This window comes from Bos mutus, chromosome 22 (genome assembly GCF_027580195.1).
Source record: "Bos mutus isolate GX-2022 chromosome 22, NWIPB_WYAK_1.1, whole genome shotgun sequence".
Classification (NCBI taxonomy): domain Eukaryota; kingdom Metazoa; phylum Chordata; class Mammalia; order Artiodactyla; family Bovidae; genus Bos; species Bos mutus.
The window spans coordinates 43,125,156-43,150,518 of record NC_091638.1 but is presented as its reverse complement, the minus strand read 5'-3'; the positions used below and the strand labels follow the sequence as shown (position 1 = coordinate 43,150,518).

At 45.2% G+C, this 25,363-nt stretch overlaps 2 protein-coding genes across 11 annotated transcripts in view; one reads left to right on the top strand and one right to left on the bottom strand.

The window, feature by feature from the left end:
* Positions 1-8,536, top strand: part of KCTD6 (potassium channel tetramerization domain containing 6) — a 49,776-nt gene extending 41,240 nt beyond the window's left edge. For 6 of the 7 annotated variants that reach the window (XM_070359749.1, XM_070359750.1, XM_070359747.1 and 3 more), the window contains 2 exons: positions 3,970-4,039; positions 5,408-8,536. In XM_070359749.1, the coding sequence (XP_070215850.1) occupies positions 3,970-4,039; positions 5,408-6,094 (757 nt within the window). In that variant the 3' untranslated portion in view covers positions 6,095-8,536. The remainder of the gene's footprint in view (positions 1-3,969; positions 4,040-5,407) is intronic. The other variant, XM_070359752.1, reaches the window with a different exon arrangement.
* A 1,125-nt stretch (positions 8,537-9,661) lies between these two features.
* The window catches only part of ACOX2 (acyl-CoA oxidase 2), a 30,907-nt gene continuing 15,205 nt past the window's right edge, over positions 9,662-25,363 (bottom strand). For all 4 annotated transcript variants that reach the window (XM_070359183.1, XM_005898983.3, XM_014479198.2 and 1 more), the window contains exons 12-15: positions 25,042-25,147; positions 21,739-21,956; positions 13,857-13,989; positions 9,662-10,005 (exon numbers count right to left, since the gene is read on the bottom strand). In XM_070359183.1, coding sequence (XP_070215284.1) covers positions 9,943-10,005; positions 13,857-13,989; positions 21,739-21,956; positions 25,042-25,147 — 520 coding nt within the window. In that variant the 3' untranslated portion in view covers positions 9,662-9,942. The remainder of the gene's footprint in view (positions 10,006-13,856; positions 13,990-21,738; positions 21,957-25,041; positions 25,148-25,363) is intronic.

The window sequence follows — 25,363 nt, the reverse complement described above, 5'->3', positions numbered from 1 at the left end:
GCCCATTTCAAGAGCTTCCTTCTGCTGTCTGTCTCGTGGTCCTTCAATTTCTCATTAAGTCCTCCACTGCTGAGTGCCAGAAGGGAGAGAAGATGAAAAGCAAATGAATCATTTCTAATTGTTAACGGCTCTGGAAAATGACTTAGTAGAAGAGATTGAAGCTATTCTGGAAATTCTTTTGCACTGTGTTTTATTTCATTCATCTGCATTGTCTCTAAGATGGTCCTGCTGCTGCTGCTGCTAAGTCGCTTCAGTCATGTCCGACTCTGTGCGACCCAATGGACGGCAGCCCACCAGGCTCCCCTGTCCCTGTGATTCTCCAGGCAAGAACACTGGAGTGGGTTGCCATTTTCTTCTCCAGTGCATGAAAGTGAAAAGTGAAAGTGAATTCGCTCAGTCGTGTCCGACCCTCAGCGACCCCATGGACTGCAGCCTACCAGGCTCCTCCGTCCATGGGATTTTCCAGGCAAGAGTACTGGAATGGGGTGCTATTGCCTTCTCCTAACAGTCATCAGTTCAGAGGTTGATTATCCGGCTATTGGTTGACCAGGAATGTCCTTGCTTTTTTTGTTTGTGCTGTATCTGAGCATCTCTACAGAGGATGTTTAGAAGTAAGGCATAGAGATAAAATGTAAATTAATCATTACTATTTTTCCTGCTCTATAGCTCTTAAGTGAACATTTTCATTTTGAGGGTACAGTTTAGTAGTTGTTGAAAGTGATAGTAACTTCATCTTATTTTGATGTATCTTATACAGGAATGAAGGGAGGCTTTTGGGTACTTTTTAAAGAAACATGGACTTATGTAGATCTCCATAATTACTTTCCTGAATTATTAAGCTTTGAGGTTTTATTACATCTTTGTACAGGAATAGAACCTTGCCTTTTGCTGTAGAACAGATTCAGGAGCATCATCTAACTGTGTGTGTGTGTGATTGCCCAAAAAGCTATCTTGTTTTGATTTAGCAGTAAAAAAAGAAAGGATTAATAGTGGATGGTCCTTGCATAACAGCCGTGACTTTGATGATACGTGTTTCTTCGTTTGTTTTTTACTTGTCTTTGGTCTCCTTTTTTTCTTTTTTGGCATCTCCGATGTCTTATTCAACTGTTTGGATATTCGCAGAGTGGAGTTGTTTAAGATCGAAGATAGCAGTCTCGAATCACACTGGACAGTAGGTCCTTGCTATTTTGCTTCAAGGGAATTTTACAAATCCATGATAACTGCTCACTTTGGCTGAGTTACTGTTATATTTGTAAATAAACCTTTACTAGGTGGATAGCATTAATAGATGGCTATTAGGGGTTTTTAAGTTAGTCCTTTGGATTTCTCATTTCTTGGATATTATTCTTTCAGTTTCTGTTGGAGGAAGAGGTTTGTGGAAAGATTTGGACTAAGAATCAGAAAACCCCAACTCCTGTTCAGTTACTTTCTAGCCATGGGCCCTTGAGCAAATCTCTTAAAGTGCCTCTTTGTTACATCTCCGAAAGTGGAAAGTGAAATTCACTTAGTCGTGTCTGACTCTTTATGATCCCATGGACTATAAGGTCTGTGGCGTTCTCCAGACCAGAACACTGGAGTAGGTAGCCTTTCCCTTCTCCAGGGGATCTTCCCAACCCAGGGATTGAACCCATGTTTCCCGCATTGCAGGCAGAAACTTTACCAGCTGAGCCATGAGGGAACCCCAAGAATACTGTAGTGGGTAGCCTATCCCTTCTCCAGGGGATCTTCCCAGCCCAGGAATCGAACCGGGGTCCCTTGCATCGCAGGCAGATTCTTTATCAGCCGAGCCACCAGGGAAGCATCTCCACTGCTACTGCTAAGTCACTTCAGTCGTGTCCGACTCTGTGCGACCCCATAGACGGCAGCCCACCAGGCTCCCCCGTCCCTGGGATTCTCCAGGCAAGAACACTGGAGTGGGTTGCCATTTCCTTCTCCGATGCATGAAAGTGAAAAGTGAAAGTGAAGTCGCTCAGTCGTGTCTGACTCTCAGCGACCCCTTGGACTGCAGCCTACCAGGCTCCTCCATCCATGGGATTTTCCAGGCAAGAGTCCTGGAGTGGGGTGCCATTGCGTTCTCCGAATTATTCACATTCGGCTTACTATATCAGGGATGTTGTAGAGGAGCCCTCAGCCCTTTACTTAAATTGTTTCTTTATTCTAGAATCCCTTTTCAGGTTGTCCAAACATTCCTGCTGAGTTCCACTGAGACGAGCCCTTCCCCAAAGTCCTCCGTTTTCATGTTTGGCGTTCTCACTGGCTCCCGAAGCTCTCTGCCGGTCCATCTTTTATATGGGACCTTCGAATTCTGTACTTGAGTTGTTGCGTGTGGCCCTTCTTCATAGACTGAAAGCCCCACCGGGGCAAGGACCATACTTTCCTGTTTCTGTGTATGTGGATTGCACACAGGCCCCCTACCTCCCCTTCTACCCTCCAGTAAATGTTGGTCGACTGAATTATTTTTGAGGCTGCCAGTAATGAACCCTTTGGGTGATGGGAGAAGGCCAGAGGTGGGCATCTTAGCAGAACTTTTGGGTGACTGACCTTTTAAATCACTCAGTTGTTCCATCTGCTGATCTGTCTGTTGCATCAGTAACTGAATTAGGTGCACATAATACAAATTGGTAAAAACCTGTTTCTTGGTTCTCTTAAAATTCTGTTGTTGAAGTCAGTCAGAGGAATGAGAGATTGTCATCGCAGCCCTGCATTTGATGTTTGCTCCATTTCTCACCCTATAGCATGTGGAGCCCTACCTATTCCCAGCTGCTGAGTGTGGAGAATAAAAACTGACCGCACAGTTGTCTGGTTTACATTTTAGCTTGTTTGCTTTGAAGAATTTGCAAGGTAGAGAAATGGATGCTTGAGGCTCTGATTTCAGCCCCTGCTGTGCTATGCAAATGTTCTCTACATGCCTGAGTGACCTTTTGAGAAAGAGCCTTTGTGATCTTCTGTAGCCAGGGCCTGTTCTGGGAATTAGTGTGCCAGATTCCTCTAAAAGTGGGAAAAATGAATCCGTTAAAAAAACAAGACCAAACAAACAAACAAACAGTGCTTTTCCTGGTTAAATACCCTTAAGTCCATGTTTCTTATTGTCTCTTGCCAAAGCTTTTGAAATTTGCCCTGGAGTTTGCATTGCCGGGAGGTTTGGGGATTAATGTGTCTGAAGGAGAACGGACTGAAGCAGTTCAGGAGCTGAGAAACTGTTTAAGTGCTTTTAAATTGTAGATAAAAATAAAATAAAAATGGCATCATGAATATCTGGGTGTTTATCAATGTCTTCAGGCTGTCCCTTCCTAAGTGCCAGCCTAGTGACTCTCATGATAGATTGGTAAGGTTCTTTTCTGCCCCAAATTGTGCTCTAATGGTTCGGCATTTAACTTGTTTTGTATTTGTTTTGATTATTGTAGAAAATGAAATGTAATTAGGTTTTCTGTGTTACAGCAGAGCTACGTTTCTGGTGTATTTCTCTTGGAAGGACATGCTAGTGTCTTGGAGGTTTATGGTTTTTAATGCTTTTACTAAGATGTTTAGTTTATGTAGCTGAAATGCTTATGAAAAAGAGTTTACTGTTTCCCTCTGTTAACCTTTTTGATAAGGATCGTCATAGTTTTGTACCAGATAAGGTTGTAGGGTTAATCATAATGTTCTCCTGCAGGAATTCTAAAAATTGAATTTTCAGAGAAGACAGGTAGAATTTTAATAACTGGTTTACTCCCTAGACTCTCTACCTTCCTCTCAAAGTTTAGGATAACTCTTTCCTCTGTATAAACATTTGCCGGTCTCTTAGGTACCCATTGTGGTAAGGATGTCGGGGGACCCCAGAAGACCTTTGGGAAATTGTTTCTCCCCTAGATCTTTGCCTTAGAACAAAGATGAGTGTTTCTCTGGTGTTTGGCCTGCTGTTGGGTGAGAAACCTGTCTTCTGTTTTCATAGTGATATGCACTGTCTCATGTCTTTTTCTCTTCCCCAAGTTTCCCTGGAACCTGGGCTCCCCGAGACGCAGCACTGGAGCAGATGGATAATGGAGACTGGGGCTATATGGTGAGAGGCTTTTGAGGATGCGTTCTGAAGGCTGGCAAATTATTGCTGTGTGTCTTTTCTCGCTTCATATGTATTCTTAGGTATAATGCATCTCAATGAGAATGGAACTTACGAATGGTACAACCCTTCCCTCCCCCGCAATTAGTTCCTGTGTATTTTTGGGTGTTTTAACTTTGGTGTTTTTAAGTAAGCGAGCTCAGCGTGGACTCTCCATGTAACTTGTAATAATCACTGTGTTTTTGGTCTTAAAGTATCTTTCTCTTAAGACGCTTGCTTCGTAGAGTACTGACTGGTAAATGAGTGTGCGGTGGGTGACAGTCGGCAGGCCGTTTTCCTGTGGTGGGAGGTTAATGGTTGAGAGCCACTTGCCCGCTGGTACTTTTCTTTTGCATGTGCATGTGTCTTCCTATGTTTTTTTTTCCTTTGGTAAGAAATGTTTTATTTGCATATTACCTGTCTTTACCTGTCTTGCTTTATTTCTTAAGTATGGTTTTAAAAGCCAAAGGTATGTATTATTTAGAGAAGCTTGCTTTTCAAAATTAAAGGTCAGATTGTGACATTAATGTTACAAAAGTGATTATACTATCAGATTATGAAATTTGAAAGCTGCTCTTAGCCTTTGGGTATGTGAGAACCCACTCCAGTCTTCTTGCCTTGAAAATCCAATGGACAGGAGCCTGGCGGGCTGCAGTCAGTGGAGTTGCAAGGAGTTGGACATGACTTAGAGACTGAACAACAACAAAATATATGAGATTGTTTTGACCAAACTGTGTATTTTAAGTTAGTATTTGGCACTATTTCTTCCATGAAAAGTTGAGATTAAGTCCACACAAACTTTTATTTTTAAAATTTCATCTTAAAAAAAAAAAAATTTCATCTTTTCCCTTCTTGAGGGGGAAAAGACAAAAATACTGAAAATAGGTATCTTTATGTTATTCAATCATTTATATTGTTTTATGTTAAATTGAATTAAGAAACATAGAAGTTTTGTTTTTTTTTTTTTAAACTGGGGAGAAAATGAGTATATTTTAAGTTTCTCTTCCTCTTCCCATAATATACTCTAACCTGAAAACCTCTAGACCCTGGGCCTGAAATTAAATGGCTTCGGAAGTCATGCCCTCCTTTTTCAGTGTAAGGCTCTGAAGCGGTGGACATAGCTCTTTTTTCTGTTGGAAGTGAATGTTCGATCCCTTCATCTGGGTGGGTTTCTCACTGAAACTAAAGCTGTTTTGCATCAGTGGCTTGCTGGATGTGCTGTAGCCTGAATCTTTCGCTTTGCTTGTTGCCACTACTTTTCTTAATTGGTCAAAGTTAGGATTTAAGAAAAATTTATTTTCAGATGACTGATCATGTTTTAAACAATTTCAGATGACTGACCCAGTCACGTTAAATGTAGGTGGACACTTGTACACGACATCGCTCACCACATTGACGCGTTACCCGGATTCCATGCTTGGAGCCATGTTTGGGGGGGACTTCCCCACAGCTCGAGACCCTCAAGGCAATTACTTCATTGATCGAGATGGACCTCTTTTCCGATATGTCCTCAACTTCTTAAGAACTTCAGAGCTGACCTTACCCCTGGATTTTAAGGAATTTGATCTGCTTCGGAAAGAAGCAGACTTTTATCAGATTGAGCCCTTGATTCAGTGTCTCAATGACCCCAAGCCTTTGTATCCTGTGGATACTTTTGAAGAAGTCGTGGAGTTATCTAGTACCCGGAAGCTTTCTAAGTACTCCAATCCGGTAGCTGTCATCATAACCCAGTTAACCATTACCACCAAGGTTCATTCCTTACTAGAAGGCATATCAAACTATTTTACGAAGTGGAATAAGCACATGATGGACACCAGAGATTGCCAGGTGTCCTTTACTTTCGGACCCTGTGATTATCACCAGGAAGTCTCTCTCCGCGTCCACCTGATGGAGTACATTACAAAACAGGGTTTCACGATCCGCAACACCCGAGTGCACCACATGAGTGAGCGGGCCAACGAGAACACGGTGGAGCACAACTGGACTTTCTGCAGGCTGGCCCGGAAGACGGACGACTGACCTCAGCCCTGGGGGAGGTTCCTGGAAGTGGACTTCCCAGGACATCCAAGAGGCTGACTTTTTTTTTTTTTTTAAATCACAGTGTGAGATTTTTTTTTTTAATATTTGTATTTATTTGAAGGCGTTGGGGACCAGAAGGAAGTACTCCTCTATATTTTGTTCCCTTCACCCCAAGTGTGCATGTGCCTGTTCCGAGCCTCCAAATACCGTTTTTTTGTTTTTTTTTTTAATACAAAGAAGTCTGAAAATCATTATGGTCTATAATGATTTAACAAAGCTTTTTTTTTTTTTTTTGCAGTGCTAAAATGATTTCTGATTAAATAGCCCCTAAATCAACTAGAAGGCTAAAAATGCAGGAGTGAAAGAATAAACAGAGTACTCATGATGCCTTGGGGAAAAATCAGAACATCATGTAGGGTGACCTAGTTTTCAGACCAATAAGCAGTATTGTAATATTAAAGGAAAACTATTCCAATCATGTAAAAGTACTTGTTAAGTACTGCTTTTTACAGTTATGACAACTGTTTCTTTCTATGCATATAAATCAAGCAACCAAATATCTGTAGCCATGGAGATGTCTGACTAGAAATATTTATATTGGATTCTGAATACAAAACGTCCCTGTGGTAGAAATCTTAACATCTTATGCCTGGTGCAGTATAATTGTCAAGTGGTACTGTCTACCAGAAAAAAAAAAAAAACCAATAAAAATTGAAATATGAGAATTAGGTGTGTATTGGTTGATTATTGTTAAGGGGGGAAATCTTAATCCTTGTCTAAAAGGTGAATTGTTTTATGTCCTAATAAATACTGCCTATAGCATGTTTGTATTTGATTCAGAAGGACCCAGTGGGAGCTTCAGGGTGCAGTTTATGGAATTCTACTGTGCTGTCGAGTCAGGAATTGATGAAATTACTAGTTTAGTTTAAAACAGCGCATAGTTGGACAGCGAATGTACAGCTTGACAATTTTTTTTCCAATAGGACTTATTTTGAAGATCATAGATTTTTCTCCGGTTGTCATTGCTCTGTGACCCTTGTTCTAGCTTTGTATTGAGCACAGGGACAAACCGACTCGAGCCATTTTATTCTCACGTATTAATGGTGACCCATGAATGCAATTTATTATTAAGATTAACTTTCTGAGGAGAAGGAAACTGGAGTGAACGAAGGATCTAGAACAGTTGGAGATACGGTGTACTTTTATTTATTTCACTGTAGTCTTATTTTGCATAGTTCAATGGATTCTGTTTCTTGGAAGTTGCTCACAGGAAGGATTATGTTAACTATAGTGAAACTTCCTAGTTTACTAGAACACCTTTTAAATGACAGTTCAGAAATTTCCCTGTTGTCTAAGGGAGGAGTAGGGTTCTGAGGCTGTGCACCCCAGACTCCCTTTTCTTCTCTGAGAAGATTCTGAAATTCTCTTCTTTAAAAGGAGGATGAGAACACTGTCTTACATCCGTGTTTGCCCACTTCGTTCTGAAAATTTAAGGTTTGACAAGTGACCAATATCTAGAAACCTGTAATTACCCCCATTTTCACCGTTTTCAAACTAAAATCCCTTAACGTTAACTATTGGTAGGTGGCTGTGGTTTCATAAGTATGAGGTTATCATTTTAGAAAATTGTCTCCTACTTCAAATTGATTAGGGGTTACCTAAAAAACAAACAACAAGGAAAGGAACAGCTTAACCAGTCAACGCATTGTTAACAGAGGTGAATGAAAGATAAAATTAATTTGGACTGAAAACTGGTATGAAGTATGGCTATTAGTTGTTCCAGGGTTTTAAGAGTTAAACGTTTATGAGGCCTCTCCCTTGTCCAGATTACTGGAGATAAGTTTGCTTTTGGTAAATTTTCTAAGATTTATGTTATTAACGATTAAATGATTATATGAGTATATTAGGAAAAGTAGCCTGCTGAGGTTTTTTGCCATTTGTTTGATAATATTTAATTTTGAGTGTGTTAACTTGGGCAGTTGAAAATGATGTGAAAAATGTAGCGTGGTTATATTTGGATAATTTGAGACAGTTATGTCTTTTATGAAATTTTAAATGATTTTTATTGTAGAACAGTTGATTTTTAAACATTTATGTTGTATCCCTAGGGCTGTTTTTTTTCTTTTCAGGTTTTAAATTGAAGTATAGTTGACATACAATATTGTGTTGATTTCAGGTGTACTACATGGTGATTGGACATTCATATTCATTATGAATCGATCAATCACGGTAAATCTGGGGACCATGTGTCACCAGTCTCCACAGTGTTGCTGACTGTACTCCCTGTGGTATCCGTTACATCCTGTGACTTATTTTATAACTGAAAGTTTGTGCCTTCTAATCTTTCACCTGTGTCCTACCTCCCCAACAACCACTGCTGTATCTTTGAGTCTCTTTCTGTTTTGTTTGCTCATTTTTTTTTTGATAGAATTTAATAGAATTGAAATTATATGGCCTTTGTCTTTTGTCTGATTTATTTTACGTGGCCTAGTACTCTCTAGGACCGTTCATGCTCTTGTAGATGGTACAGTCTCATTCTTTTTTACGGCTGAGTAATATCGCTGTTTATGTACACCATAATTTCTTTGTCTGTTCATGTGTTGGACTCTTAGATGGTTCCCATATCTTTGCTGTCGTAAATAATGCTGCAGTGACTGTAGGTGTACACAGGTATCATTCAAGTTAGTGTTCTTGCTTTCTTTGGGCACATACTCAGAAGTGGAATTGCTGGACTGCATCATAGCTCTATTTTTAACTTTTTGAGGAACCTCCATACTGTTTTCCACAGTGGTTGCACCAACTTACACTCCCCTCCAACGGTGCACAAGTGTTTTCCTTTCTCCATATCCTTGCCAGTACTTGTTATTTATTACCTTAAAATTTTTTTTTTTAATTTATTTTTAAAGTATTTATTTATTTGGCTGTGCTGGGTCTTACTTGTGGCATGTGGGATCTAGTTCCCTGACCAGAGATCGAACCCCTGCCCCCTTGAGCTGGAAGCAGAGTCTTGGCCACTGGACCATGAGGGAAGTCCCTATTTCTTATCTTTTTAGTGACAACCATTCTGATTGGCGTGAGGTGATTGACATTTTATTTAGACTATGGCAAGTATATACACTTTTAGAAGAGGATTGTTTAGGTGCGTGTGTGTGTGTGTATCAGAGAAGGCGATGGCACCCCACTCCATCACTCTTGCCTGGAAAATCCAATGGGCGGAGGAGCCTGGTAGGCTGCAGTCCATGGGGTCTCGAAGAGTCTGACACGACTGAGCAACTTCACTTTCACTTTTCGCTTTCACGGAATGGAGAAGGAAATGGCAACCCGCTCCAGTGTTCTTGCCTGGAGAATCCCAGGGACGGGGGAGCCTGGTGGGCTGCCGTCTATGGGGTTGCACAGAGTTGGACACGACTGAAGCGACTTAGCAGCAGTGTGTGTGTGTGTTTTCTTTTAAGCCCTGGGATGAATAAATGTGTGCTGTGACAACACAAGTGATAACTAATAGATCTGTTGGCTTTTGCTAGATCTAAAGCAAAACCCTGGGATTTCACAAAACAGATGCTACAAATGGATAGTGCTTTGTTTTTAATTGTGGGAAATTTCAAACATTCGGAAGTAGAATAGTGTAAACACCCACATACCCATTAAACAGCTTTAACAATGATTCACTCCCCCTGTTTCTTCCCCTGGATTATTTTGGAATAAATCAGATATTTCATATGCTTCAGACTGTCTCTGAAGGATAATGATTCTTTTAAACAATACGTGCATGTGTAGTTGTAGATTTTAAGGACACCTGCGCCGTAGCATGACGAGCACACGGTGCTGCCTCTCCAGTGCTGCGGGTTGTCTCAGAGCCTGGCTCTCCGGCCTTGTAATAGTGGTCTTATATATTTCTCATAGGCAGGGTTCCCCTGTGAGTAGAAAGAAGTGCATTATTAAAACAGACTTTTTCTGCCAGGATTAATGACTTTCACTTTCACATTAAGTTTGTAATTTCAAAACAGTAATGTTACATAAGATTCTTAATTTTTAAATGTATTTTTAAAATCCATTTTGTGATGAACATATGGGGAAACATTTTTTTCCAAAGGGCATCCTTGCTTTTCTCATGCAGATTTCAAATTGTGGATGCAGGTGGCCAATTAAAAAAACACAGCTTACCATTTTGCTTTGGGGATTTAATACAAATAAAAGGCTTGACTCTTTGAAATTGAGCACATTAACCAAAAAACAAGAAACCAGAAGGTGGAATGAAATAAGCAGCATTCTGTGTCAGAATTGGGTGTTCTTAATATACCTTGTTCTCTCTCTCTAAAAATATTCATCTATTTATTATTTTTTGGCCCCATCGCACAGCACGTGGGATCTTAGTGCCCTACCAGGGATCGAACCTGTGCTCCCTGCGTTGGGAGTGTGGAGTAGTCTTAACCACTGGACCACAGGGAAGTGCCTACCTTATTCTCTAATGTGATGTCTTCATTTCACTGCTCTACCCTCATCTTTTATGATATTGTTTCACTTTTTTGCCTGTCTGAGCTGAAACTGTAAGCTCCCTGATGACAGGGGTTCTCCACTGTGTCCTCAGCACCTAGCATAGCTTCTGGTATACCTCATATGCTCAATAACTATTTGTTAAATGATTGAATGAGCGAATGAATCGGTAGGTGTGTTGAACATCTGGCAACCATTTTAACAGATTTCTACAGTAGAATAATTGGGGGGAGATAGGATTCTTGTTTAGAAATTATCCCCAGTGGTGTCTCTACTGCTTACATCTATAGGTAATCTCTTAGAGGAGTTCTAGTGGGTAAGGGTTAGGGTCACTGCAGATGGTGACTGCAGCCATGAAATTAAAAGACGCTTACTCCTTGGAAGGAAAGCTATGACCAACCTAGACAGCATATTAAAAAGCAGAGACATTACTTTGTCCACAAAGGTCTGTCTAGTCAAGGCTATGGTTTTTCCAGTGGTCATGTATGGATGTGAGAGTTGGACTGTGAAGAAAGCTGAGCGCTGAAGAATTGATGCTTTTGAACTGTGGTGTTAGAGAAGACTCTTGAGAGTCCCTTGGACTGCAAGGAGGTCAGTCCTGGGTGTTCACTGGAAGGACTGATGTTAAAGCTGAAACTCCAGTATTTTGGCCACCTCATGTGAAGAGCTGACTCACTTGAAAAGACCCTGATGTTGGGAAAGATTGAAGGCAGGAGGAGAAAGGGACGACAGAGGATGAGATGACTGGATGGCATCACCAATTCAATGGACATGGGTTTGGGTGAACTCTGGGAGTTGGTGATGGACAGGGAGGCCTGGCATGCTGCAGTTCGTGGGGTCACAAAGAGTCGGACATGAATGAGCGACTGCACTGAACTGAGTGGGAAAGGGGAACAGCCTTTTGCAGTTCATTACAAAGAAACGGGCTTGAGATAGCATCCAAATCAGGGGGAAAGACGGAAGACACCGAGGAGAGAGTAAACCATGAGAGTGCATCCTGCTGTCTGGGTTAGAGCTCAACACTTAACCTCCCCTAGACAGAAGAGATGCTTCCAGTTCTAACACATTTCACTCAGCATAGCATTTTCCTTTTGGTAGGAATGTCAGGGAAATAAATTCCCGTTTGTACTTTTGTGTCTGACGAGGCATATTTCAGAGTAGCTTTCATTTAAATTGATTTGAAATACCTGTAGTGTTCCTTTTTCTGCTAGGGCAAACGAGGGGGGCAAATGTCTCTTTCTGCAGTTTAAAAATTACCTACAGCAGATTAGACAATAACTCTTTAAAAGTGCTATTTTGGTAGTCCGTAGAGGAGCTGCAAATGTAAGATGAGGGGGCTGAATATCAGTAGTCAAACAAGTGTCATTTCAACTAGCTGGAAACAGTCCTTCAAGGTCAGGTGTGAACTCATGTTCCTGAAATCAGCATGTGAGCAAGAGCCACACTGCTCTCCCTTTCCCCTTTTTAGCGAGGTGAGGTGCACTGGGGTGGCGGGAGTGGCGTTACTGTGTGTGCAGCAGGGTCCTTGCCCCCTGTGCAGGTCGCAGAACCATGTTCATTTACTCCGTAATGAAAGCATCTACTCTGGTAGACCCTGGAGTTGGGACGATGAATTCCATCCTTGTTCACAGTCAAGTGGCAGGAGATCGGGGAGGGTGCCTGGGGTGTCGAGCATCCACATCCCTACCCAGTGTGCTGATGCCCTGGGTCAGTGACGCCCCTCACTTAGACAAGCCTGCAGTCATACAGTGTCCAGAGTAAATTCTTTCAAGAAGAAGGGTAGAAACAAGTAAAAGACAGAGAGCCCCCTCTGTTCTTTGGTGAAGATGAGGAACAGGAGAACTGGCATGCTTCCTCGCATTGCTGCTAAAGCAGCTTTGAGCTGGATATGGCAGTGCTCCCTGACAGGTGTTAAGGCAGGGGAGGTTTTTCTCTCAAGCATCAAAGGGCATGTGTGTCTCTTTAGATCACAGGGGCTAATCTAGAGGGATGGGATCGCTGTAGCTCTTTGCCAGGGTTTAAACGTTAGAAAGTAGAGATCTAATCATTAGAAAAAGTAACATAATGTAAGTAGCTTGACTGTGCTAACCACTAAATGTACAGTCTTTAGGTAAGTTCTTGATATTTCCTTGCTGAGTTAGAAGGGTGCCTTCCTGGAGACAGGCAAGGACCGAAACGGATTGGCCTTCTATCTGATAAGCTTCTGGGGGGTAACTGGTTGTGGTGCAACTTAAGATAACCATGTTAAATTAAGCTGTGAGGTATGACAGGATGCAGAACGTTAAGAGCAAGTCTAACACCATGCTAAGTGTGAATGGACGCCTGAGAGGTGCCAATTTGATGAGGTGTTAAGACACTTTTTCTGAAATTTGACAGAAGAGGTAAAAAAGTAAGCTTCATCATCTGAATAACACATTTGCAGTATAGAATTCAAAATAGCCTGTTGTGTAGCTATAGAGAGCCTTTGTTTTGATCATCTGTATCAAGTCAGCTGTTAAATGTTGGTTTCCCAAATTCTAAATGCAGGATCCATTTCTCTCCTCCAGTTAATGTACCCATTGATTCCTCGAGGCTCACAGCAGAGAGTCTGGGACCCTGGCCCTAGGCTGTTAGGATTTATTGGGTCCTCCGCCGCCTTCTGTTAATGAGTTCTGGTGGTCTCTCCTAGGCCGGCTGGGGATCTTTTCACCGTCACCTATGTACTTGTCATTCACTTGGCTTCCTGGGACACTGATGCACTGCGGCGGCCCCTCTGTCCCTGGGGTGCTGTTCCTTAAAGAGGAAGGAGGGCGTCTCTCCCAAGTGGTGAGATCTGAGAGAGACACCCCCCCGCCAAGCTTCCTGTCCCTCTCAACACCTGCTGTATCAACACTAAACTGAGAGTTAAAAGGCTGAAAATAAGGTGGTTAAATCAGTGCAGCCGTTTGTCTTCTTATTTCTGTTACTTAAACGCCAGCCTGCCTCTCTGTGTGTATGCCCTTGGGTATGTCAAGCTGTGATTTAGAGCTTGGTCCTTCCTCCTAATTCCCTTCACCAAATTCTGAGCAGTGCATTTTGCTGATTACAGTTCAAACTCAGAGACGCTGCCAGGCCACATCCCTGCTCCTGTTTTTTGGGTTTTTTTTGTATTCTTAAAATACTGTAAATAGATATACTATGCCAAGCAATTTCTAACCTAATGGACATCGATTGCCATGGGAAAGCATGGAGGTACAGTCACTGCTTGTTCCCTGCTCTCTTAGGTAATTTATCAAGTGTTCTAGTCAGCTACCTCAGTATTGGTGGGTGACTTCTGAGCCCACTGGAACAGACGTTCATAGGCATGTCCATCATAACAGCCGAGTGCTGAATTTAAACACTGATCCGTGAAGTCAAAAGCATCAGTTAACAAGATAGCATCCTTCCTGAGAGGAAAAAAGAGAGTTTGTGAGTATATTAGATTGCTTGATTCATCTGGAATGGTGAATAATAACATCTAATTAGAAGTTGCACCATTATCCACTTTTTGAACAGCTCAGTTTTAATTTTTTTTGCAAGTTTTAATTTTTGATCAGTTATATAGGCACAGTAGAAAGAGTCAAATAGGTTTTCAAGGCTTGTTATTTAAACTCAGCATATCCCTGCCTCTCACCTCCATTTCTTCCCCCCAGCCCCTAGAGGCAGTCGAAGTTTTACTCTCTTAGCGGCTTTTTAGGGAACTGACCTGAATGCCTCTCAGTGTCTTGTTTGTATTACTACTTCCTGTTCAGTGTTGCTAGATATCATCTGTGCCTGTTACAGAAGATTGGATTTGTTTTAGCACGCCTCTCCTCGCTTGCGCCACCGTGCCCTCCCCACCCCCAGCCTCTGCCTCCTCTCCTTGGTCGTCCTGCCTCCTAGTATAGTTAGTTTCGGCCAGACTAACATTCAGTGCTTACCTTGTAACGGCTGTGTATTCTATATGTTATTATGACTTTAGACGCTCTCTGTTCACAGCTCGGCCGTGCTCCACCAACGCTCTCCTGACACAGGGATCGCTCTCCTGGCCCTTCTGTCATAATTCTTAGTGATTTCACTGTCTGTGTGGATCCTCTAGAACTTGATGCCTCAGTTCCTTGACTCTCCTGCACTGATCTGCAGCCTCCCTCTGACTGCCAGGGTCACACACCCGGGCTCGTCATGCATGTCTTCATTTCACCGTAAGCCCAGCCATTTTCTTTTTCACCGTTTCTTGTCTTTCTAGCTTACTCCCTCTACTGCTCTGACTTCTGTAATTCTCATTTTACCTTTCAGGCAGCAAAATTATTTTCTTTTAACCTATGGAATGAAGTTATTTAAAAACTTGTTTACATGCTTCTCTTCCTTTTTTAGCAGAGGATATGAAATAAAATACATGACTGTTTACACTCTTCCTTAACCCTCATTTCACACGGCATTTGAGGTGCGTGGGATACTGTACTTACTTTAATCCTGGATGGCCTTTCCTCATCATTATGACATGGTTTTCCTACAGGGCTGTTCATAATTCTTTGACACTACTGGCACCTACTGCCTCAAGTCCCCTATCTATGTGAGCTGTCTTTCTTCATCCATCTGAAATTCCATGGTCTGTTATATTCACTCGCTGCAAGATACATTCAACAGGTTTCTTGCTTGTCATACTTGTTCAGCAAAATACCATCCCTTGTTATATCCCGTTTTCCACCGACTTTGTCCCACACCTTTGTAACAATATATGCCTGAAAAACCAATACTGACTGCCCTGAAGACTCGAGCGGGCCCTGATCGCTGCTTGGCAGTCACTCTTGGTGGCTTGAATTCATTCACTTGTTCATTCTCTTACCTTCTCTCCCACCTGCTCTTTGATCCTCAGATCTGTGGTGCTCACTTGCCCATCTCTCTTAACCTAGGTGACTTTGAGTCCCGTTTCACTGGTGTGAAAATAGAAGTGGTAAGAGGAGTCCACAAGTTCCCAAGCGTGCATGTAAACATACGGGGTTTTCTCTCTGAACAGGTGCACTGTCCTAGTTACCAGCTCCGGCCAGTCCCCCTTGTGCACTGATACCTTCCCCGCTTGCCCAATAGAGCCGTGTTCCAGAAGTCCTCCTGTATTTCCACCGCAATGTCGAAATTCCCGTCTGTACTGGGTCGTGTCCATCGGTGTACAAACAGGCTGCCATTTCTCCCATCTGTATCAAAACACTCATTTGACTCTGTTTCCCTCCCCATCGTCTCACCTGTACCTCGCCTCCCCTTTGTGACAAAACTCCTTGAAAGTGTCCAGCTTCTTTATGCTTGCTCTTTCCAGTTGTTCTTGTCTGGCTGTTCTCCTCAGCTAGATTCAGGTTTCCATTCCCTCCACTCCGCTTAAGCAGCTTTTGTCAAGGTCGTCTCCTCCTTGTCTTTGAAGGGTCCTGAGACTCAGTGCCTGGGCCTCTCCTCTTCATACACTCACCCCTCGTGATACTGTCCTTCTGGTGGCTTTAAATACCAACCGCACGCCAGTGGCTTCTGCATTTCTCTCTCCAGCCTCACCTGCTTACTAACGGTTTACATGATTTCTAGCGGGCTCTTCAAACTTGAGGTATTCAAAAACAGCCTCCTGATCTTCGAGAAATTCTGTCCACCCTACCCAATCCTGGCTCTCCTGTAGCCTTCCCCGTTTACAGTAAATGGTGACTCGGTCCTGGCCCCAAACCTGAGCTCCTCTCGGTCTCTTACTTTCCACGTCGGATCTGTTAGTAAATCTTGTTCTGTCTCAAGAATAAACCCAAACTTGGACCGCTTCCCCCGACCTCCAGTGCTGTCACGCTGGTCCAGTCCGCCAGCATCTCTCACCGGGCTTATTGCGGCCTCCTAACTGGTCTCTCCAGAGAAGGCAATGGCACCCCACTCCAGTACTCTTGCCTGGAAAATCCCATGGACGGAGGAGCCTGGTAGGCTGCAGTCCATGGGGTTGCTAAGAGTCGGACACGACTGAGCAACTTCACTTTCATGCATTGGAAAAGGAAGTGGCAACCCACTCCAGTATTCTTGCCTGGAGAATCCCAGGGACGCGGGAGCCTGCTGGACTGCCATCTTTGGGGTTGCACAGAGTTGGACATGACTGAAGCGACGCAGCAGCAGCAGCAGCAACTGGTCTCTCTGCTTTTCACCCCTCCCCAGTCGGTTCCTAACATGGCAACTGGAGTGATCCTTTATATACACACCTCAGATTCCCTCAGATTGCGTGTGTTATGCTCAGAACCAGTCACAGCGAAGGGCAGAGTCTTGTCTTTGCCGTGCCCTCCAGCCCCTGCACTGCCCTTGCCAGCACACCCGCAGCTCGCCGACCTCTGCTCTCATTCTCCACCTCAGTCATGCGACTCCAGCTGCTGCGGCCTTTTCTCTTTCCCTGGGTGTACGTGCCGAGCGTGCTCTGCCTGCCAACGTTCGTACTTCTCCCTTGCATGGAGTGTGCTTTTCCCAGCCAGCCACATGCTCCTCCTACCTCCCCACCTTCAGATCTTTCTTCAGATCATCACCGTCCCTGGGAGGCCCTCTCTGACCTCGTGAAACTCCGGTCCTCCGTCCCCAGCCGCAGCGTTCCCAATCCCCGGCCCTGTTGTCCTGCCTTTGTAGTGTTTGTGACCGCTGCCTAAATGTTTGGCCTGGTTCATGGGTGTGTGTTGCTTCTCCTCTGGCCTTTTCAGCCTGAAACTCGTATGCTTCATTTGAGGAATGTTTTCTTGCACTGTTTTATTAATGATTTGCTCCCTTCGGTATTTTCTGTCTTCTCTTTCTAGTCCCATTCTTCAGATGGACAGTTAGAATCAGTGCTCTCACTATTTTTTGTCTTCTGTCCTTTTTCTGTCGTCTTCGGTTTGCTTGCTTTCTATGAGATTTCTGCAGCTTTGTCCTCCGGTCCTTCAGCTGAGCTTCTCATTTTCGCTGTCATTGATTTCACAGAACTCTTTCTGTTGCTCTTCTCTGAATATTACTTCTTAAGAAATGACGTTCTTTTCTGCTTGCCATACGTCCTGTGAACTCTTTGAGGATGTTACTGATCTTTCAAAAAAGTTTTCACCCGGAAGATTCTCTTGTGTCTTTGGAGTTGCCTTGTTCTTGCTTGGTCTCTGTCTTTTATGACGGGTTTTCCTCGAGTGCTGGCAATCCCTGAGTGTCTGGTCATAGCTAAGAGTAGGACAGTCTAGCTGATTACAAGTCTGGTGTACTTGTCAGTGTGGAATTCCCTGTGGGCTGAACTGGGTGGACCATTGGGGAACCCTGGTGTCAGTATCTTCACATCTCTCTTCTTTGGACTGGTCAGATTCTCCAGAGGACCATGATGGCATTTTCCTACAGGACACTGACCTGGCCGCCAGTTTGCTGGGCACTTGTGGGAAAAGGGAGCTTGCCAGGTGGTGCCAGGGGTACAGAACTGCCTGCCAGTGCAGGAGACATAGAGAGGCAGGTTCGATCCCTGGATCGGGAGGATCCCCTGGAGGAGGGCATGGCAACCCACTCCAGTATTCTTGCCTGGAGAATCCCAGAGACAGAGGAACCTGGTGGGCTACAGTCCGCAGGGTCACAGAGAGTCGGACATGACTGAAGCGACTTGGCACGCATGCACATGTGTGGGAAAAGAGGGCTGGGGGAGACGGCTGTCAGCATTAGCCTATAAACATGTCTTCAGGCCCCTGGTTTCTGTAGGGTGGCCCAGTGGTCCTCACCCTCAACTAAGCCTGAGGTCTTCTAGTCTGCAGACCCTCTGCTCAGCCTTCGGCCAGGGTTTGGTCAGGGAAGGTCTTACCCCTGCTCAGAGAGGAGGAGGGGAGCGGGGATCCGGCTCCTTCTGAAGTAGACTCCAGCCCACCCTGTCGGTCCTCCCTTCACCCCCGTTGCCAGAGGGACCTGGTGCTGCAGCTCTTGGGTTCTGTGGTGGCCCTTGATGGCTTCTCGGCTTCTGCTACTTTTGGTTTGTGATTCAGTGTAATCAGGTCTGCCGAGTCACTGTTTGTCCATCTCCTCTCCAGAGTTCCTGTTTCCCTCTCCTGCGCTCTCTCTCTGGGGGTTTATGCCTTTTAACATTTTAAAATTAATTTATTGATGTTTTTAGTAGGGTTTCAGGAGGGAACAGAAGTAAATGCACATGTTCAGTCTGCCATCTTTGCCTAAAAGTGTCACCCCTGGGATTTTAGGACTGTTTAAACCACTAAAAACTGTTTTAGTCGCTAATTACCATGACGCAGAGAGCTGGTTCTTAGTGTCACTTAGAATAGTGTGCCATCCTTCGTTTGTCAGCTCAGAAATCTGAGGGTGATGCTGAATAATCAAGGCGTGGAGTGTGGCACAGGACTGTTAAAAGCCTGGAGTCTCTTAGGCTCCTAATTACCCGGCCGCAGTAGGAAGGTTACTTTAGAAACCGTAATGTGAATAAATCCGAGTGTGGGTTTGATGCACGCACATTGTTTGCGTCAGTGCTGTCTTTCTTGTCTGAATTGTAAGTCTCTGGGCCCAAGGGAAGCACTCAGCATGCTGTTGCAAATTAAAAAAAAAAATCATGCTTATCGGTGATCTTTTGTGTTTCATTATCACCAACAGTCAGGGCTAGAACGTTATCATCTTCATGTGCTTTAAATGCCAAGCGTTTCAGAAAGTTAGACACACTTGGGCTTGAAGTGTGCAGTACTCAATTATGCTATTAATGGTTTTAACCACTGGATTCTCTCTATTAGGGACAGTTTCATACCTGGGACATAATTTTACATCTGATATAGTTTTGATAATTTTTGAGTTTCAATTCACTGAGCATCAACTTGGAGTCACAAGTAACATGTTGGATATTGTTCAAAATGAAAAGAAGTTGGTCTGCTTTTTTTTTTTTTAATCTCCTTCATGAATATCTTTTTTTTTTTTTTTTTTAAGTTCAACTCTTTATTGGCTGTGCCTTGCCGGATTCGGGATCTCATTTCCCTGACCAGGAGGGATTGAACCTGTGGCTGCTTCCTGCAGTGGAAGCGTGGAGTCCTAACTGCAGGACCATCAGGGAAGTCCCCTTTTCTTTTGTTCTCCTATTCTTGTTGATGGTGTGAACTACTGGAGGTTTTTGGGGAAGAGTCGTACACTTATGCGTCATGCCCTGCGTGGCTTCCAACAAACAAAGCAGGCATCGTCTTTTCTCAGAAAAGCAATGTCACAGATTGTTTCCTTTTCCATCTTACGGACAATGGTTACTAATTAGTAATAATTTCTATTTCTTCCAGTATCCTGGTCTTTTGGGGCTTTGGTTTTCTTAAAGTGATCATTTTGATTATATATAAAGTGACAGGATGAATGTATTGCATTAGTATGTCATGGCGGTCAACTGCACTGCTTATGCTGTCTGTAAAAACTATATTATTGTTGAGCAAAGTCCAGGAGATCATTAAGAACAGCGAAGCCTAGCATGCTGCAGTCCATGCAGTCGCAAAGAGTCAGACATGACTGAGTGACTGGACAACAACAAATTGTTTTACAAGTCAGGACACGAATTACTACATTTTAAAAATGTCATCTTGAAGCTGAGGGAGTATTAAAGTGAGTTTAGTCAACTAAGCACATTCAACAAAAATAAGGATATATTTGAAATAAACAATAGCTCAGCCTTCATTTTAACATGCAGTTTAAGAGCACGTGCTCTGGAGGTAGATGGGTCCTAGACTGTGCCCTGCCCCTCTTCTGGCTGATTGTGTGACCTTCAACCCTAAGTCCCAGTTTTCTCCCCTTTATAAAGTAGGGAAATTAATAGTATCCACTTCGGAAGCCTATCAGGATTAAATGAGATGATGAATATAGAAGCTTTTGGCATACTGTCTGGTAAACATAAGTGTTCCTTAAGTACTGCTGCTGCTGCTAAGTCGCTTCAGTTGTGTCCAACTCTGTGCGACCCCATAGACGGCAGCCCACCAGGCTCCCCCGTCCCTGGGATTCTCCAGGCAAGAACACTGGAGTGGGTTGCCATTTCCTTCTCCAATGCATGAAAGTGAAAAGTGAAAGTGAAGTCGCTCAGTCATGTCCGACTCTTCGAGACCCCATGGACTGCAGCCCACCAGGCTCCTCCGACTGGAGTGGGCTGCCATTTCCTTCTCCAATGCATGAAAGTGAAAAGTGAAAGTGAAGTCGCTCAGTCGTGTCCGACTCTTCGAGACCCCATGGACTGCAGCCTACCAGGCTCCTCCGTCCATGGGATTTTCCAGGCAAGAATACTGGAGTGGGGTGCCATCACCTTCTCCATCCTTAAGTGCAGTGTCAGACTTTATTTTTTGGGGCTCCAAAATCACCGTAGATGGTGACTGCAGCCATGAAATTAAAAGACACTTGGTCCTTGGAAGAAAAGTTATGACCAACCTAGATAGCATATTACAAAGCAGAGACATTACTTTGCCAACAAAGGTCCGTCTAGTCAAGGCTGTGGTTTTTCCAATGGTCATGTATGGATGTGAGAGTTGGACTGTGAAGAAAGCTGAGCGCCAAAGAATTGATGCTTTTGAACTGTGGTGCTGGAGAAGACTCTTGAGAGTCCCTTGGACTGCAAGGAGATCCAACCAGTCCATTCTGAAGGAGATCAGCCCTGGGATTTCTTTGGAAGGAATGATGCTAAAGCTGAAACTCCAGTACTTTGGCCACCTCATGCGAAGAGTTGACTCATTGGAAAAGACTCTGATGCTGGGAGGGATTAGGGTCAGGAGGAGGAGGAGACGACAGAGGATGAGATGGCTGGATGGCATCACTGACTCGATGGACGTGAGTCTGAGTGAACTCCAGTAGTTTGTGATGGACAGGGAGGCCTGGTGTGCTGCGATTCATGGGGTCACAAAGAGTCAGACACGACTGAGCGACTGAACTGAAGACTAAGTAAGACTCATTAATACTATTCTTGATACACAGTATTAATATGTAGTATGCTTTATTTTATTCATATTCTATGGATTCTATCATTGCCGGATCATGTTAGAGTTTGAGGTAGCTAGATGATTTACTCTGAAACATTTTAGTTGTGATTTTTCTCCCCTTATTTTTTCCCCTTTCTTAATCCATAGTGTGTCCAGGACTGTTGCTGCTTTTGCCAGACCCCCATTTAGCAAGAATCTTGGAGCTGAAGGTTTTGGTGTTTGAAATGAACAGAGGGTTGAGGGTGAAGGGCAGCCACTCACCGGATGAAGGGGAGCAGGTCCAGGTAGGCTTTTCTCGCCATGTCTATTTGGGCACCAGACAGGAAGCCGTCATGGAGGAAGTCGCCCGCGTTAGTCAGGATGCCATGTAGGGCATACAGGTCAGAGAGGCGTTTGAGCACCTGGTGAATCGCTGGCTGGCTTTCCAGTTTCTCCAGAGCTTCTGTGAAAATCTTCACGGTGACATAGTAGAGGTGCGCCTACAAAGATGCAGAGATGCGTTAACCTCTGATTTCTGCCTCCACAAATCATCCCGGAAGCTTGGCAAGACTGCTGGAAGAAGGTTGCTGTGGCCGTGTGTTTCCCAGCAGTCTGACAAGCAGCCGCCTCTCTCCTAGCCCACTGCGTCTGGCTAAGCCTTTTCGACGGTGTCCGTGTGCGTGCTAGCGGCTGGTGGGCTCTGGAACTTGGCCCTTCGCTTCTCATTGTGCTTGGGGCAGTTTCAAGTTGGTTTGAAAGAAAGAATACAGGAGTGTTGGAGGCTGACCTGGGCCAGGGGGGGACAGCACCGCTTTTCTCGAGAAAATAGCCGTTTATTGTCTGCCGTGTTCACCGCCTTGCCGCCTGTACCTGGGCCGCTGACCCCGTGCCGAGTTCGCAGCAGTTGGATGTGGTTAAGGAGCGGAGGTGCTCCGCCGCCCTCCCGGGTCAGATGCCTTGGTGCTCAGGCTGCACCCGGTGTGGCAAAGTTAGAGACCCTCACTTTCCCACTTACACCCTGGGTCCCTTTTCTCACCTGAGAGCCGCATCCCTGAATTCTCAGGGCTCTGGATTGAAGAGTGGAGTGATGAAGAGCTGCCCGAGGGTGCCCGCCTCTGCCTTACGGAGCAGGAGGGGGGCCAGAGAGAGGAGGGGCTCCTTGGGGCAAGGCTGAGCTGCACCCTGGCACCGTGCTCTGAACACAGTCAGCCTTAGTTTGTGACTGTATTGGTTTCAAGCTTCTCTCGTGTCCAGGTTGGGGTGGGAGTGGGATTTATACTCTGTAGCATTTATACTCTGTGATCGGTCATGTCTGACTCTTTGCCACCATTAGACTATAGCCCACCAGGCTCCTCTGTCCATGGGATTTCCCAGGCAAGAAGACTGGAGTGGGTTGCCACTTCCTCCTCCAGGGCATCTTCCCAACCCAGGGATCGAACCCACGTCTCCTTTGTCACCTGCATCGCAGGGGGATGGATTCTTTACCGCTAAGCCACCTGGGGAGCCCTGTTTATGTACTCAAGCTGGCTCTCTAAGTTTTACATCTATTAACTCATATAACCTTCACAATAATCCTACAAGGTAGATCCTATTGTTAGCTCCATTTTGTGGAGGAAGCGTGTGAGGCATCTAGAGAGTAAGTTCCTCACCTAGGCACTGGCTAATGAGTGGTAGCAGTGAGTTCTGAACCAGGGCAGTCAGTCTCTCGATTAAGAATTGGTAGCATTACTCGCTACCCTGTGTTGCCAAAGCCACCAGAGACTGAGGCTGGATGTTACTGGGCCAGGACCAGAACTTGGGCCAGGGTTTGCTCCTGCTTGCCCACCCCTCTGCCACTGTTCCCACCAGCCCCTTGTGTTGCTCTGCTGGGCACGTCTGGTTTCCAGATGAGACCCCGTTGGGTCCTTGAGGTTTCTGTAGAGGACAGGGCCTCCCAGGGCCCAGAGCCCAGAAAGTGCGGGTTTCCCTGCCCATTATGACTTTAGAGGGTCGGCATCAGCACCGCCTTCCCAAGAAGCTGCTCATCCTTAAAACTGAGATTACGCGTCTCTCCCTCTTGGGGTCATGGGTATTAAATGAGGTAACCCCGGCAGGTCGCGCCTGGTGCCTTTGAAGGCAGGGCATGGGTTTGGAAAGCAGGTGAACAGTGGGCAGGTGCGGTTCCTTTCTAGGTGTCTGGTGAGACTGCAGCCTTTGCTTACCCTCTCCTGTGCCGATGGTGCATTGAACACAGCAGGCAGCACCTCTATGGTGGACAGAGTGGAATGGAGGTGGCAGAATCACACCCACCCCACCCATGCAATGGAGGTGATGGGCCACCAGGTGGCGCTCCTGTCTGCCTGCCGCCGGGAGCTGCTGCAGAACCCTGGTGGGCTCTCCCGTTCTAAGGCGGCTGTCTTCTGGGCGTGCTGCCTGAGGATTGAAGCGACCACCTTGGTTCTCCAGCCATAGGTAGGCCCAGAGTCCCAGCGGCCTGAGCTAGAGCTCAGGAGCCATTCTTAGCTCCATGCCACTCCACTGCTGTCTGAAGCCTGTCCCTTCTTTCTTCCACACCCTGAATATTTCATCCACCCATCATGCATCCACCCACTTCTCTCCTTGCCCTCTGGCAGGTTCATGGTCTGGGGCACCCTCAGCCCTTTCCAGACTGCTGCCTGCTCTGTACTGGCCTCTAGCCTCCAGTCCTCTCCTCCCCCTGCAGCCTGTATGATCCTTCTAGCATGAAACTCATCGCTATACTCCTCTGATGGAAACCCTGCAAAGGCTTCCCACTGGAGTGAACACAAAACCCAGACTTCTCACAGTGCTGTCGGAGGGGCCAGGCCGTGCCTATCTTTCCTTCTCGCCTCCCTCCTTCCTCTCCAGATTCGTCGTCTTCCTTTAGGTTCTCCTTGGAAGGACGTGCATTTCCTCCCAAACGCTGTGCCTTTCCTTGCCTCCACGTCTTGCATCTCCTGACCCCTTTGCTGGAAATCCTTCCTCTCCAAAGCCACAGCCTCCACCCACTGCCTGGCTGATTGCAGCTCGCCCTTGCAGTCTTGGCCTGTATGGTTTTTCTGAGAAGGCTTTCTGACTCCTTAAGGGGGGTGAACTTGGACCTGCTGTGGGACCTTGGGGCAGCCTGTATTTCCCCGTGGCAGTGCTTTCTTGATCGTAGCCATGCATGGCCTCTCTTGAGCCCCCCAGAACCCAGTCTGACGGCGGGTGTTGGAGTGCTCTAGTATTTGCTGGCAGACAGTGAATTATGCACAAACACAAAATACAGTGGAAACGGAATCAGACATCTATGGATTGTCTGTGGGGCTAAGGGGAGACTTGACCTGCTTTTCTCTCTGGGAGGAAATATTTGAACAACCTGAAGCAAATCCAATAACACTGCCTCATTACGTTTTTTCTCTAAGAGCTGCCAGCAAGACTGCTTTGGAGTTAAGTCCTTTAATTAAAATACCCGGGGCTAAAGGCTTGAAAGTGAAATGAGGGCAGCCACTGAGCAGGGCTGAGGCATGATGGCAGGTTTTCTCGGCCTGGCAGCTTGCTGGGGAAACAGAACGGGGCCCTTTCAGCTCTGGCTGACTGGCAGCTCACCTTGGTGGCCTGGACATGGATGACAGTGGTCTGGTTCCACGCATCGTGCTCATCGGCCCCGGCTTGCCTCAGCGTCTGTAAGTGATGCACTGAGTCCTTTATGAGCCTAAAGGCCGGAGAAAATAAAGGTTCTGTTTCTTGACTGAGTGGAGAAGGGATTGATGGCATTTGATCCCAGGATGCCTGGGGTCCCACAGAAGTAGAACAGTTCTATTTATTGACTGTTTGTTGGTGTTGGAAACCTAAACAATGTCCTTGTTGTATATAAACTCCTTAACCCTTTTAAGGGTAAGGCATTCCCGGTTTGCAGTGGGAAACGTGG